General features: G+C 39.4%; 1 protein-coding gene across 1 annotated transcript in view; it reads left to right on the top strand.

Moving 5' to 3' along the window:
• The window catches only part of TAF3 (TATA-box binding protein associated factor 3), a 196,024-nt gene that overhangs the window by 138,749 nt on the left and 40,784 nt on the right, over positions 1 to 16,491 (top strand). Inside the window, exon 3 of the mRNA XM_017521136.2 lies at positions 6,970 to 8,798. Coding sequence (XP_017376625.1) covers positions 6,970 to 8,798 — 1,829 coding nt within the window. The remainder of the gene's footprint in view (positions 1 to 6,969; positions 8,799 to 16,491) is intronic.

Here is a 16,491-nt window from a genome sequence, read left to right as displayed (position 1 = left end):
TTAAAAAACAATTTTATAGTTAAATGTTGACCTGGAACCATTGATTGTTTAAACGAGAAGTTACCTTAGAAAGCATCTCTGTCTCCCTATTATTTCGTACTTTATGATCAGACACCCTGCTGCCAATTAAATATCTGCCTAAAAGTGAAGCCGTAGCTGCGGTGATGAATTTGTGCTGAGTCATTCATATTATTTCACATCATTTCCCTTTTTGGACTGGTGAAAAAATTACACCAGACATGCAAAACATTTGGCAGAATGAATAGTTCCTTCTTACTGGGGCCATTTTTTCTTTGAATTCTAGGATTCACATTTTAGTGACTATATGAAAAATATAGGGTTGTTAAGAGAGGACATGATTTTTACCAGTAAATTAAGATTTTTTTGAAAATAGGTATGACCACATTGTTTTAGGTGTGATTCTTCATGTCTTTTGTTGGTGGTGGTGGTGGTGGTGTCTTTTTTTCTACTAGAACTATAAGGGTTATATCATAATTTATAGAATTCTTTGATGAATGACAGTTTAATCAATTATAACACATACCATAATTTTGAATACATTCTCACACAAGGAAAAAGGAAATCAAAAGTCATATCACTATTAAATTTAACCAAACTTTAGCATAAGCAGAAAAGGTGACACCACTTTTGTGAATAATCTTTGCTATGCCTGTAGTGACATGCACATTAAAACCTATCCAGAACTACCTTTCCTTAACTAAATACCCACCGTCCTTCAAATTCTCCCCAACAACCCTCGATTGCTTTCATGGCGCGATGGAGAGATTAGGACAGATGGCTGAGGTGGTGTCCATTTTGCCCACAAATGCTAACTCTGGACATGTGCTGCTGTTGGATGATTTTACAGAGATTATGGGAAGGAGAGTTATTTTCTGTTGTTGTTTTTTCTTAATCTTCTCAAAAGGGTTACAAGGGTAACTTTACAAAGCATATCTCTGTTATTGGTGGTTATTATTATTTAGAAGTTTGAATACTTTACCTTTAGTTCATGATTAATTTTCAGAATGCTCTCAAGGTAAATGATGCTGATAAACTGGTCTTGTTAATCAAGGAACTCATGCACTAAGAAGTTGAAGAACTTGTTTAAAAAGTTAAAACTAATAATCAATTTGTTTCTCTTCTTTGTACAGAAGAGTCCTTTTCTCCAGTTTCAGAACACTAAAATAACAGAAAATAAGTTCTTAGTTCTCTGGAAATAAAAATCTTTGAAATACTCCATATATACACATTCATATTCTCTCTCTCTCTCTCTCTCTCTCTCTCTCCCTCCCCCTCTCTCTCTCTCTCTCTCTCTCTCTCTCTCTCTCTCTATTGGAACACAGCTATTATTATTACTATGTCTATTTTGTTGAAGTAGAAAGGGCCTGTGACCCAAATTTTTTTTTACTGTTTGCAATAACATATCAAGATTAGATATCTTATAATATCTTATAATATCTTATAATATTAAAGCTTATGTTGACCAAATTTTGCAGTTTTATAATACAGAGCCTTCCACAGATTAGTATAGGAAAATATTTTTAAAATATTGATAGGATATTTTACAGATTATTAATAAATGGTCATTATACACATGCATGCAAACAGTACTTTGTTGCCATTCAATTATTATCAAACTGAAATTCACCTTTACCAGTGATAAAGGCTGAACAGTTCAATAGCCATTACACATTTATCTTATTCCAAACACTTAAAACACAGAATTAAAATTATTCATGTAGTAAAAAGCCAGATATTCATTATGTGTAATCATCAACTAAGTCTGCATTTGAGCAGGCAGAAGTTAGATCAACTATATTTCTTTTCATTTTTAAAATTCTAATTTTTTAAAAATATATTCGCTCAAGTGGAAAACTTTTATACCAGGAGAATGGTTTAGTAACCATTGGACATTTCTGCAACAGTGAAAATAAATCAGCTACAGCTCCCTGCATCGACCTGGGTGAATCTTCTAAACATAATATTGGGTACAAATTTAAAAAGGAAAAAAAACAAAGAACATTATAGTATGATACCATTCATAGAAAGTTCAAAAACAACCAAACTACGTACAAATGTGGTAAAACTACGAAGGAAACAGATCGAAGATCAAGATAGTAGTTCCCTGGGGGCTGGGGTAGGAGTGGAGAAAGCAGGGGTGAGTGGGAAAGGAGCCACAGGGTTGGGAGGGCCCTGCACATGCTCTTCTGAAGTCAGGCGACGGCCTGACAGGTATTTGTTGATTATTACGCTTCGTAACTTCCATGCACGCTACTTATACCTGCTGGTAGGTGTCAGGTGATTTCTAATTTTAAAAATTGTTTAAATACCTTCACATTTTTTCCTTTCTTATTAAAAGTTTTCAGCTTTCTCTTCTGACAAAGTTCTTCACTCATTTTAATTGATTTTGATGCTGCAGTTGAAGCTTTCTTATAGTCTTAAAAAGTAATAAGAAATTGTAAATTAATAAAAAATAAGAAACCTCTGTTGGTTCTAAAAAAATCTATTTTAAAACCTGTGTATTTTTAAGTATTCTTAAAGCCAACACTTGAGGTGGTTTAGTTTAGTTTGTTTGCTTGTTTGTTTTTTGATGGAGCCTCGCTCTGTTGCCCAGGCTGGAGTGCAGTGGCACGATCAGGGCTCACTGCAACCTCTATCTCCTGGGTTCAAGCGATTCTCCTGCCTCCGCCTCTTAAGTAGCTGGGATTACAGGCGTGTGCCACCACGCTTGGGTAATTTTCGTATTTTTAGTAGAGACAGTTTCACCATGTTGGTCAGGCTGTTCTCGAACTCCTGACCTTGTGATCTGCCTGCCTCCACCTCCCAAAGTGCTGGGATTACAGGTGTGAGCCACCACACCGGCCAGTGGTTTAGTTTTCTAATTCATTCCTATTCCTTAACATAAAGGAATGAATACAGGTTTTTGCAGTATTAAGTAACATGAAGGAATGAATATAAATTTTTGCAGTAGGGACTTGAAAAACAAAAGTGAAAATAAGCAATAAAAACAAAATAACAAAAACTGAATAAACCTCCTAGCTGTGGAGTCCTACTTTAAATCAAGCCTAATGTTAATTTTTTTACTCAAACACAAACAATCATTAATTTTTTTGATACTCTTATGAGTTATTTGAGCTCTAAATTCAAAATAAGCCAATATATTTTCTAAAGTAGTTGTATGAAACCATCTGATTTTTTCCTAGCCAAGCCTCACAGTCTTCCTTCAGTTCAAAGGCCTATCTGCTAGCCATTTTGCCAGTTCTAATCTGATAGAATTGCACATTAGTAAAATAATACAATACATCATACTATACAGAAAAATCCAAATTTTCAAGTTACTCCAGCTGTTAAACAGGACTTACATCTGGAGGACATGAACTTGTCTTACTAGTAGTCCTGGGTGTCCCCTGTCTTCCCTTTCAGTGGACCGCTTATAGTAGTGCAGTTTCCCTCTGGTCGCCCAGTATCTCCCTGAGGCCTTCCCTGGGGGACGCACACTGTTAGAGCGAAGCCAGATCCAGATTAGCCCCCAGAGTTAGAAGAGCAAGGTGCGCTGTAACATGCTCTAAAGACCCGTTATCCTGCCTAAGCCAAACCTTTATCACTCTGCTTTGGCATCACTGGGATTTATGAACCTCTGTGGAGCAGGAGGCGGTTCTTCGAAATTTCGAAATGTAATACTAATAAGTGAACATTCATTCACTTTTGGAATATTCTAAAACTGTCTTCTTTCTGATATTTTCATGTTTATCTGTTGGCAGTTGAGCAGATTGTCATTCTGATAAAGAAAGTGAGGGAGGGAAGAGTTTAGATGAGCTGAATGTGGTAGGTCTAGGACAGGGGTCAGCAAACCTTTTTTGTAAAGAGCTGAATAGTAAATATTCTAGGCATTCTTTGTTGCATGCTTAACTGAAACACAGTAGAGCCCAAAGGGAGTGTGTGGTTATTTCTAGTCACTAAGAGAAAACATTACAGAAGAGGTAATACTTGATGGGAGCCGTAGAAGTCACCAACTGTTAGGAAGACGGAGACATTTCGGGCACAGGAAATTGCACGTGCAGAGGTACAGGAGTGTGACACGGCACCACGTATTTGGGGATTGCAGATCAGTTAGTGTGGCTGGAATGGGCAGAGCCCGCAGGGGCTCAGTGTGAATGATGAGGTTACTTCCCTGGCTTAGATGAGGGAGTGCCTTGTCAGTCATACTGGAAAAATTGGATTTTTATATTTTATTTTTTCCTCTGATTTCACAGATGGAGAGGATTTTTATATATTAGAATAGTGATTTTCAAACATGTTTTAGCCTCACAACAAAAGCTTTTGTGGAAGCTCTGCATGTAAAATAGATAACCCTAGGCGTAACTCTTCTGTGTAATAGAGAACAGCCATCTCTACTGCACAGCAGCCTCAGAAGGGCTTCTACAAACCCTCAATTTTCAAGAGACACCTCTTGCAAACTGCTTCTGAAGGAAGCATTGAAAGGTTTTTAAGATGAGGAACCACACACTCAGAAATGCGTGTTCACAAGATCACCGTAAGATGACATGAGAGATGATTCTGAGAAAGCTGCACTGGAGGCAGAGACTAGGTAGAAGGTTCTTGCAGCCAAACAGAGAGGAGGTGCTGAACACTGAAATTAACAAGACAGAAGCAGAGGGAAAGCACATTAAAGCAAACAGTAGAAAACATGTGCTCTCAATTCAGATCTGGCCTAGAGGAGGGGAGAGAATCTCCAAGGACCCCAGGTTTCTGACATAGGACCTGGTGGATGATGCCATCATTGTCGTGAATCGGTAGCATAATTGATAAGGTTGTGATGTTCTTTATGGTGCTTTCCCGTGTGTCACCTCACTTGTTCTCTGTCTGTGCACCTTTTGTGCTTTTGCAGCTTGGGTTCTGCTGTTGGCCTCATCTTCATTGACCTCTTAAGCATTTGGCTTTCTTTACTTGGCTTCCTCTTTAAAACTGTTGCTCCCTTGATCTCTGACATCTGCCCCTCCATGTATTTCTTTAGTTCTCCTTCCTCTTCTTTTTATATCTAGGTATTCCTCAAAATACCTGAACCTGCTTCCTCTTGTTTCTTCCTAGCTTATACCATCCATCATGGCGACTTCAGTTATCTCAACAATGCTCTTTCTCTCACACACTCTGTCTGATCATCTGTATTATATTTCAGCTGCTGAGTAGATATCACAGACTGAATGTTCATCAAACTCTGTGCCTAGGGATTGAGCTAAAAATCATTGTCTTTTTGTATTTTCTTATTTCCTGTTTCTGTTCATCACTGCATTTATCACTCACTAAGGCTCAAAGCTTTTTCTTTCTCTTGCATTTTAAAAATAGGGTCTCACTCCTTTTTATATTTTTTTTGGTAAAGATGGGGTCTCACTATGTTGCCTAGGCTGGTTGCAAACTCCTGGTTTCAAGTGATCCTACTGCCTTGGCCTCCCAAGATGCTAGCATTACAGGTGTGAGCCACCATGTCCGCCAAGGCTCAAAGCTTTGAAATTGTGTTTGAGTCCTTGCTCAACTCATATACCTTAATTATTTATCAGATTCTATCCATTCTATCCTCAGAATATCCTTCTTCTGTTGCCTCCTGATCGTTTCCGCTATTCTGGCTCTGACCCTTACTGCTTCTGACATCACTTCAGTAACCCACATTATTGCTCTCCTTAGGTACCCGTTGCCTCCCACCCTCATCCATCATACATGTTCCTGCCAGGGTGACTTTTCCCAGCACACACCCCAGGCATTTTTATCTGTTGTCTAAAACCCTTCTAGGTCCAAAGTACCAGTAGAGTAAAGATTATATTTCTTTTTCTGGAATTCAAAAGTCCTAGGATCTGGATGCAACTTTACTAAACCTGCTTCCTACTGCTCCCATCTTGCACTCTACATTCCATACAAATCATTTTCTGTTTCTCGTACACTCCCCTTGTTTCACCTTCATCCCTTTGTCATCTGACCCTTCGTCCTGGTCTTCACCACTTCCAGGCTCCAAGTATCCCAAACACTGCATAATTAATCAAGCCTCCCACACATGCTTGACCTCAGGGAGATCTGTCTCTCCTTTGACCTGCTGTAGCACTTTATCTGCCTGTGGCACTAATCACTTTCTATGGGCTAGACACATCCATTATTGCTGCCCTAAATTGTAAGCTCTTTTAGGTTATGATTTATTTCAGTGGCCCTTTTAGACTTTATCATTGTGCAGTATATGCTTAGTTAATATGTGTCAGGAGAAATAATCTGATCTTAGAAAAACTCAGCCAGGTAGGCAGGGCAAGTAACATCAGCTCCTTTCTGAAAGATTAGGAAACAGGCTGAGAGAAGTTAAGAGAGTCCCTCAGCTCTCTAGTGCCAGAGCTCTAGCTGAAACACCATCTGTCAAGTACCTGAACCAAGTGTATTTCATTGCACCATATTCCTTCTCCAAGTGGCTCACATCAAGCAAGCAAAGTAGAAGATATATGTAGTATATGAATTGGTTATAAAAGTCCTAAAAATACCTTTCTGTCATTTCTGATAATCCATCTCTTGGTTTTTTTTAGAGGGGTGTGTGTGGGTGTGCACGCACACATGTGCTTCTGTATGCATGAGAGGGAGATAGAGAAAGATGGTATTTACTGGTTAGGAAAGGAATTAATTCAGGAAACAACAGAAGGCCAACTGGAAATACTGAGCAATTTCCAGATCCTGAGATTAGGGCCAGACCATATGAAAGGACAATGATCAATTTGTACATCTTGCTGTTACTGACTGCCATAATTCTTTTAAGAATTATGGCACACAGCTTTGGAAGATTCTTGAAAACTAACTACTTTATTTTCTAAACACTGTCAATACTTTGGTTTTGTTGTTGTTGTTGTTTTTATTTTTTTAGAAATCATGTTTGAAGCATTATTTTTATTTCTTAGGTTTTGTTACATTCCAATAATACTTCTTTTTTTCTCCTTCCTTTACCAGAAGAAGAAGAAGAGCAGGTGCCCACTGATGGAGGCACATCAGCAGAAGCCATGCAAGTTCCCTTGGAAGAAGATGATGAATTGGAGGAGGAAGAAATTATTAATGATGAGAATTTCCTGGGTAAGAGACCACTGGATAGTCCTGAAGCTGAAGAACTGCCCGCCATGAAGCGGCCGCGGCTATTAAGCACTAAAGGGGACGCGCTAGATGTTGTGTTATTGGAAGCTCGAGAGCCACTCAGCTCAATAAACACTCAAAAGATCCCACCCATGCTTTCTCCAGTCCACGTACAGGACAGTACAGACGTGGCACCTCCCTCACCCGAGCCACCAATGTTGGCTCCAGTTGCAAAATCACAAATGCCAACTGCAAAACCATTAGAAACAAAGTCATTTATACCTAAAACAAAGACTAAAACTAGCTCTCCAGGACAGAAGACTAAATCACCTAAAACCGCCCAGTCACCAGCAATGGTCGGAAGTCCTATTCGATCACCAAAAACTGCATCCAAAGAAAAGAAATCACCTGGACGTTCTAAGAGCCCCAAGAGTCCCAAGAGCCCCAAGGTCATGACTCATATTCCCCAAACACCGGTGAGACCTGAAACACCAAATAGGACTCCTGCAGCTACCATCAGTGAAAAAATTAGTAAAGAGACTATCCAGGTCAAACAAATACAGACGCCCGCTGATGCTGGGAAACTGAACAGTGAGAATCAGCCGAAAAAGGCTGTGGTACCAGATAAAACGATCGAGGCCTCTATTGATGCTGTGATTGCTCGAGCCTGTGCTGAGCGAGAGCCGGATCCTTTCGAGTTTTCTTCTGGATCGGAATCTGAAGGAGACATTTTTACCAGCCCTAAGAGAATTTCAGGCTCGGAGTGTACCACTCCCAAAGCTTCCACTTCTGCGAACAATTTCACAAAGTCAGGATCCACTCCTCTTCCTCTTTCCGGCGGAACCTCCAGTTCCGATAACTCTTGGACCATGGATGCCTCCATTGATGAGGTTGTACGTAAAGCAAAACTGGGAGCACCTTCGAATATGCCTCCCAACTTCCCTTATATCTCTTCTCCGTCAGTGTCTCCTCCCACTCCCGAGCCTCTCCACAAGGTGTATGAGGAGAAAAGCAAGCTGCCTTCCTCCGTGGAGGTGAAGAAGAAGTTGAAAAAGGAACTGAAGACTAAAATGAAAAAGAAAGAGAAGCAGAGAGATAGGGAGAGGGAAAAAGACAAAAACAAGGACAAAAGTAAAGAGAAGGATAAAGTCAAAGAGAAAGAGAAAGACAAGGACGCTGGCAGGGAAACCAAGTATCCCTGGAAGGAATTTCTTAAAGAGGAAGAGGCAGATCCCTACAAGTTTAAAATCAAAGAATTTGAAGATGTCGATCCCAAAGTGAGATTGAAAGACGGACTTGTGAGGAAGGAGAAAGAGAAGCATAAAGATAAGAAGAAAGACAGAGAGAAAGGCAAGAAAGATAAAGATAAGAGAGAGAAAGAAAAAGTGAAAGATAAAGGCAGAGAAGAGAAGATGAAAGCCCCGGCCCCCCCGCTGGTGTTACCCCCGAAAGAGCTGGCCCTGCCCTTGTTCAGCCCTGCTGCGGCCGCTAGGGTCCCGGCCATGCTGCCGCCTTTGTTGCCAGTGCTTCCGGAAAAACTGTTTGAGGAGAAAGAGAAGCCAAAGGAGAAAGAAAAGAAAAAGGACAAAAAGGAGAAGAAGAAAAAGAAAGAGAAGGAGAAGGAGAAAGAGAAGAAAGAGAAGGAAAGAGAGAAAGAGAAGAGAGAGCGAGAGAAGAGAGAAAAAGAAAAGGAGAAACACAAGCACGAGAAAGTAAGCAGTTTCTCATTTTCAGCCCTGTGTGAACAGAGCCCTAGCGAGGAACCCAGGGAAACAAAGCCCGCAATTCTGTGTGTATTCTGGATGTAAATCACCCATCACTTAAGTGGAGATATGTTTGTGATGAGGTTACAAAATTTAGTTTTAATTCTAAAACCCATAAACCTGTAATCAAGTCCTCTGTACACTGGCAGATGTTAAAAATTCACGGCCTAAAAGGCATCTAATCACAGACTATAAACTCTCTATTAACCATAGTGATCTCCGGCAGCTTAAAAAAAACAACCTGGGCTCTTAAATTATGAATAATATTTCTGTTAATTATCAAGTCTGCTACATTGTATTTTGCATCCAAATATTGAGAAAGGCAGCATCCATGTTTCTAAAAACGTGCAAAACCATGACACTATTTAAAGGGACAGCAAGGCCCATCGAAGAACCACTGCCTTGGCTTTCTTTTTTGGTGAGCCATTTTGGCATGTGGTTAAGATTATGGCTGTCTACAGAACTTTCAGTAGCATCTTTTATTCTGTTTTCTGCTTTAATAACATAAGGGCACAGTTCTGAGTATCTAGGCTGGTCTGGCGGCCTGGTGAGTGGGCAGAAAGTAATCCCACGTGGCAGAAAGGTTTGACCATCTCAGTAAGTCAGACTTCATTTCATAGCGTACAGCCAGAGAAAGCCTGCAGTTTTGTAGGCACCGGGGTTCAGTCCTCACGCTGTGACCTCCACTTACCCAGCTTTGCTTTCCAGTCCATGGTTCCTTGGATCACAGCAGCTGGCTGGGTGATGTGAAAATTTCTTGTAAACTTTCTGAAAAAGGGTCTATTCATGGTGCCACCACAGAGCTTCTAGTGATCCTTTCCCTGCCTTCTAAAAGTTTTCCTCTTTGAGCTTGGCTACAAAATAATATCCAGTAATTGTTTTTCACATGGTAAAATTTGATGTATTTTACTTGCAGCAGATGTATTACCACTAAATTTGGAATATTTTGTAACTTCAAAGTTACCTAGAAGTATGAGTGTAGTTGACAACTTTGGCTAATCTAAAATACAAAGAAGAGAAATGGGAATTGTGATATCGATAACTGAACGTTGACAAGTTAACGAGACACAGAAATCCAACTGTTACATCCATTTTAAAAATCATTTCATTATATTATGCAATTACTACATAGTAGTTGTCAGGTTTTAAAGCAGATCCACACACCTTATTTCCTCCTCCTAATGCACCTGTGACATAGGTCCAGCAGGTGTTGTTATCAGTATTTATGAAAGAGAGACTGAGCCCGAGAGAGTGACTTGTCCCAGATCAGGACTGCACAGCTAGCAGGAGCCAGGTCATTCCGCTGCAGAGAGCGCAGGGTGAGGCGGTGTTGTTAGATATGTTGCCTGACAGCAGTTAGTCATTTATCCCTCCTGTACCTGGTCACTTGGCAGCTGAGCCCTCAGTAAATCAGACAGGAGCCCATTGCTTTCATCACCATCTTCACTTTGGAAAGTTCAATGGAGCTGTTTCAGCAGCCATTATGAATTTGAGTGAAGCCCATCAGATTCAGTTTGTAACAGCAGTCCCATGCCTTTCCACAGTACCTACCAGACTTCAGGGAAGAAAAGTCCCTCAGACCACCTTGGTGGAAGGCAAGGCTCAGTCCCTAGAAGCACAGATTCCACCTGAAAGAAAGATACACGTGCTTGGATCAGTTTTGATGAGTTATGGAGCAGATATATGGCAAAATATACAAATGTAGAAAATTCAGCTATCTTAAAAGGCCTTTATAAATAATAAATAGTAATGTCTATAGAGTTAGACCTGAGTTCAGATCCTGGCTTTTGTGAAACAAGTAAGTCATTTAGTTAAGGATTAAATGAGAACATACAGGGTGTGCCTAGTACCGTATCTGACACGTAAATGTCAGTAGATGGAGATGGCGTTCCATTCTGAATCAACGATATAATGTAGAAACCTAGAGATTGCTGCTTCATTGGACTGTATCAGCTAGCCTGTGTTCATATGGGCAAGTCAGCTATTGTTAATAGATTTTAAAAATTATTCTGCTTCCTTGGCATTATTTGGAATCTTAGCCCTCGATACAAACAGGAAAGGATAAAGGCCAGGGCACCCCATGGAGATGCCATTGACAAGGAGTAGAAATTGGGGTAGTAACGTAAACGTTAAGACTTCTCTTTCTTCAACCCCATTTAAATCCCCCAAGTATCACGGCATATGAGTAAACAAAAATGCACCCGAAATGGGATTCCATATGGTCCCAGAATTTTCCTACAAATCTACGAAAGTAAGGCAGCAAAGGTGAATTAAAGTGAGGCATATCTAAGCTGCCCCAAGAAAATGTCTTCAGCCAAAAGAACGAAGGCCGCAATCTCCTTTTCCCTCCTCATCATCCTGACCGACTCCAAGAGCAGCTCTCAGGGACAGTTACCCAGATCAGCAAACAAGAGCATTTGTTTAAATCTTTAATCCCCACATTTGTTTTTCCTGTGTATAAAGCCTTTACCAGCCTTATCCACATTTATCAATACCAAGAACCAGTAAAGATGTGATTAATTAAACGGGAATTTGCATGGTAGGCAGAAGGGACTTTGGGCTTTGGAATCCAGCAGACCTGGAATAAGATCCAGGACAAGTTTTTTAGCTTCTTTAATCCTTAATATTTCATCTTTAAAGTAGAGATAATGATAAGAACACTAACAACAGCAAAACAGTCATTGTTAACATTGAATAATTACTATGTGCTAAACACCATGCTAAGCACTTTAATTCCTTACCACAACCCTCAAAGGTAGATACTGTAATTATTATCACTTTAAGATGAGAAACTAAGGCTTAGAGAGATTAAGAGATTTGTCCAAGATCACACATCTAGTAAGGGTGCAGGAGCCAGAATTTGAATCCAGGCTGTCAGATGCTATGATATATGGTCCTAACTACCCCTTTTTTCTATATTGTGTTAATAATGAGATAAGTGAAATAATGTGGTTAGTAGCTCACCATAAGAAGTTCAAATTGTTTTTCTATTAGCGGTGGTAATCCAGAGAGTGTTGAGTTATGCAAGCTTTTAGTTCCCCTTTGTGGGCAATCAGACGCCTTGTCAGGGTTGGGAGTGTAGACTGTCTCTTATTTAAAATAGAACCACCTTAACTTTTTATAAAACACATGTTAATGGCCAGGTGCAGTGGCTCATGCTTGTAATCCCAGTACTTTAGGAGGCCAAGGCAAGAGGATTGCTTGAGGCCAGGAATTTGAGATCAGTATGGGGAACATAGTGAGACTGTCTCTCAAAAAAAANTTGCCAGTTTATTTTAAAGACTATTACAAAGGGCCAGTTATGGTGGCCCTTTGAAATCCTAGCACTTCGGGAGGCCAAGGAGGCAGGATTCCTTGAATTCAGGAATTCAAGACCAGCCTGGGCAACATAGTGAGACCTTACCTCTTAGGGGGAAAAAAAAAGAAAGAAAAAAAATATATACACACACACACACACACACACACACACACACACATACATATATATATATAACAAAGGATACAGATGAAGTGATGCTTAGGGCAAGATATGGGGGAAGGTGTACAGAGCTTGCATCCATGCCCTTCCTGGGTGCACCACCCTCCAAGAACCTCCACATGTTCAGCTATCCAGAAACTCCCAAAAGAAGCTAAATTTCGGCCGGGCGTGGTGGCTCACGCCTGTAATGCAAGCACTTTGGAGGCTAAGGCGGGCGGATCACCTGAGGTCAGGAGTTCAAGATCAGCCTGACCAACAAGGTGGAACCCTGTCTTTAAAAAAAAAAAAAAGAGAGAGAGAAAAGAAAGATGTATTAAAAGCAATTATGTTGATCAGTTGCAGTCACAACCATAATAGTTGCAGCAGTGATAAACCTAACAGTACATTTCAGAACAATTTAAAATTGTTACTCGTACTGTCAAATTCGGGATTAAGTAAAATTTTTTAAAAATGTTTTATTAAAATTTGTGTTTCTGTGTGTGTCAGTGTATATGTTGCGTGGATCTTTGGAGTTTAGATGAGATGAGTATACAGGACTACTTTAATTAAAATTTCCTCTTGCTCTGTTAAGTGATTTTTGGAGGGAGGCTTATTGTGAAAAAATAAAAGCATTTTTAAATTTGTGTTAGTAGGACTAGACAATTACACTATATTCTTAAATAGATGATTAGCCAAAATCCATCTGTCAAATTGGGGGAGCTGTTTTACTTTGAATATGATCTAGAAAGGCACATTAGAGTTTCACCCCAAAAATGCTGACATCACCCACCACCTGTAGATAAGTAAGTCCAGGGCTGGCCAAGGGAGCCTGGCTTTGGCAGCCACTGACCGGGGTGGAAATTCCAGCTCTGCCACTTACTCGTTATTCACCAGCCTCTCAACCTCGCAGACCCTCTGCTTCCTTCCTCTGTCTCCTTCCTCCCATTCAAAACTGGGAAGAGGCAGCAGCATTTGACAGTTTAACTTGTCTCTGTTTAAAAACAGTAGTTTTATGCTGTCTCTAAGACTATTTTGGTTTCAAAGGGCCATCTCTTCTGCCTTCTCTTAGAAAACACTAAATGAAGACTAGTTTGTGTTATTTAATTAAGATGAGTAGATGACTCTAACAGTTCTGAATTTTCTTACAGATATTCAATAGTGTTGATAATCAACCCATGCATAATTGGGAGTTGTTGATGATAGAAACCCCATAAATCCTAGGAAGGATTCTCAGCATTTTTATCCTATTGATTGAGGAATTGTTTTATTTGAGCTAACCTTGGCTACTGAATAAACTAACTGGATGGTAAATGATATTAACATCTACCACTTCTTGAGTTCCTACAGGTTCCAGGCCTGGCCAGAATTCAGATTTAGCTTTCCCAACAGCTCTGAGGGTTTGGTATTGTGTTCCTGTTTTACAGTCGAGAAAACTGCACAGAAAGATCGAGTACCTTGCTGTAGCCAGTGAGGGGAGGGCGCCCAGGCCTGCTTTGGTGACCTAAGTGACATATGCGAATGAGAGGGATAGCGATGGTTTGATGTTTGACAGTGAGGGGCATCATGATTTTATAAAATGTATGTAAAGTGATCTTAGAGACACCTTAGAGAGCAGCTGTTTAACTACCATATTGTAAAGAGCAGGAAAGGGATCTCCTTTACACTTTTATGACTTTAGCAATCAGAATAATTAAAATTTTTAATGTTTCTTTAATCTATCCCCAAGTCCTGTAGGATTTGCTCCCAAGTAATCTTTTATTAAATGTAAACGGTTTCTTCTTTAGAGAATGATAAATTGTCTAATTGGTTTGAGCCTGTAATGAAAGGTTTTCATCCTTTTCCCCTTCGGTTTAAGCAATGTAGTCTCATTCCAAGTCCGTTCTCATCAGCTGTTATAATTAACTAATGAAGGGTTTTTTTTTTGGTAAATAAAGCAACCCAGTAAAGGAGGGGAAATATTTCCTTCCTGTTTCTCAACTGTATGTTCCAAGAGGAAATAAGAAACTTAATGTTTAAATGAGTATATTTAAAAGTGTTGAAGTTTACCCAAGGCCAGCTCCCAGCCTTCATGACTCTACACTCTGAGCATGGACGGAAAGCCCACGTTCTGTCTCAGTTGTCCACAGGGGATAGCCTTGTTATACTTAACCACAACTGCACATCTTCTGACTCTCTGTTTAGTATTTCAAATTGTTATCAGAGTTTACTTAGACTGTGTTTCTAAATGGAAATAATGTAAAGACCTTAATTGCTGAGAGATAGAAGATGGCTCCAGCCATATTTCAGCATCCAGATGTTAGGTGATTCCATTCAGCTTTCATCAGTACTATTTATGAGGTTTTTTGTGATATATCAGCATAGATGGGAATCTGAATTAGCGCCTGCTAAATTTGCTGCAACCCTAGTTGGTATACATATATGGTGGGTTTTTTTAATGACGGGAGTTTAACATTAAAAAATATTTTAAAAACCTTGGACAGATTACATTGACAAAGCTGCCCATTACCTTTGCAGAAAGTCCCTGTCAAAAGATAAACTTTAAAGCTGGAATGCATGAAAGAGTTCCAAGATATAATTTAAATTTGAACTGATTCTTTATAGATAAGCTTTTTAAAAATCCACCTCTTTGCTTCAAGTCAGGATTTTGAAAATAAATTTCCCCTTTAAATCTCTTGAGCGATTTTCATTTTTTGCAAGGCCGCACTGCTGGTGTCCTGGAAAAATGGAGAGTTAGAGCTTTATCAGTTGGTGCCCTGAGGTATGTGGCAGAGAAGCTAAATCCTTGAAGATTAACAAAAAAAAATGCAGCACATGGCAATAAGGGGCTTAGATGACTACTAGTATTAGTTCAGGTGAAAGAAGTATTGCTTATACATAAAACTGGACAAATCCACTGACAATGTATTTTTAGTTAGCTACAAAGGAGTCTTATATTGCTGGACTTTACCTCTTTGGTGAATTGGGAAGCTTAGTAATCCACTGTAAATGCTCTTCTGCGTGCCCCAATTCTCAGCATTACTCCAAAGTGCTGTTCTTTTATTTTAACCCTTAAAAGCTCATCTTGGCCCCAGATTTTGGCTTCATGCCATTAAAAGATGGCATTAGTCATGTCATCTAAGTGATTGAAACCATCCTTTTGTTTGTTGTTTTCTGGGAAGTACACATGAGAAATTATTTTATGATTGTAGGAAATACTTCTGTTTTTATTTTGGTAAGCACACAGATAAAGTTAATGGAATCAAAAATCCGGGAAGAAATTTTAATTTAGAAATTGAACTTTCTGTATCTGTATTATTAGCATCCTCATCAATCTTTTTCTATAATTGCTTGAACTTTCTCAAGTTCAATCTAATTTAACTTGTTTTTAGGAATGAAATAAAAGTATTTAAGTAGTTTTTAGATAGGGTTACCTCATATCCTGGTTTGCCTGGGACAATCCCAGTTATGTGGGATAATCAGTAGCTCCTTCTTTTCCTGTCAGAGGCATCTGTGTTTAGATGATACAACCACTGTAATTACAGATGAAACTTTGAGCCAAGATATCAGATTGTGAAGCATTCATTCATTCAGCCAGTTGACTGAATACCTGTTGCCTTCAGGGCACATTCATACCATTTTAAATCTAACTTATGTGTGTCCACTTTTGTTTACTTAATTTTTACGTATTGTATCATTTAGTTTTTTTAATAGTAGGTAATAAAGACATCATGTCTTGATTCCTCTGTCCGGCCACGCCATTTAAGACAGTATCAAAAACCCAGCTAGTTTAGTTGAGTGAAGGTGAGGCCAAGGTTAATCTCAATTTCCATATAAACTGGTTAACCTTCCATATAGAAAAAAAATTTTACAACTAACCCTATCCATCTCACAAATATGTATCATTTGTCTTCAGAGATATTGACAAATACAGTGAATAGCTCCATGTAAGCCTTCAGCATTACCAGAAAAAGAACTTAGAATGTGTGCCAAAGAGTCAAGGAGCAGTGTGGTGAACAGGGGATGAGTTTGGTGTCAGGAGACCTGGCTTTAGGCCATTTACTTACTAACTTTGTAACTCTGGGCAAAACGCTTACTCTTTCTGAGCTCTTATGTGGGAATAATAACACCATCCACACCTGCCCTATAGAGATGTGAAAATAGAGTTGCGAAAATAGAGTTGCATAATTTTTTTTTTTTTTTTTTTTT

This window comes from Cebus imitator, unplaced genomic scaffold (genome assembly GCF_001604975.1).
Source record: "Cebus imitator isolate Cc_AM_T3 unplaced genomic scaffold, Cebus_imitator-1.0 Scaffold20, whole genome shotgun sequence".
In the NCBI taxonomy this organism is placed as follows: domain Eukaryota; kingdom Metazoa; phylum Chordata; class Mammalia; order Primates; family Cebidae; genus Cebus; species Cebus imitator.
This window is presented reverse-complemented; position numbering and strand designations above follow the sequence as displayed.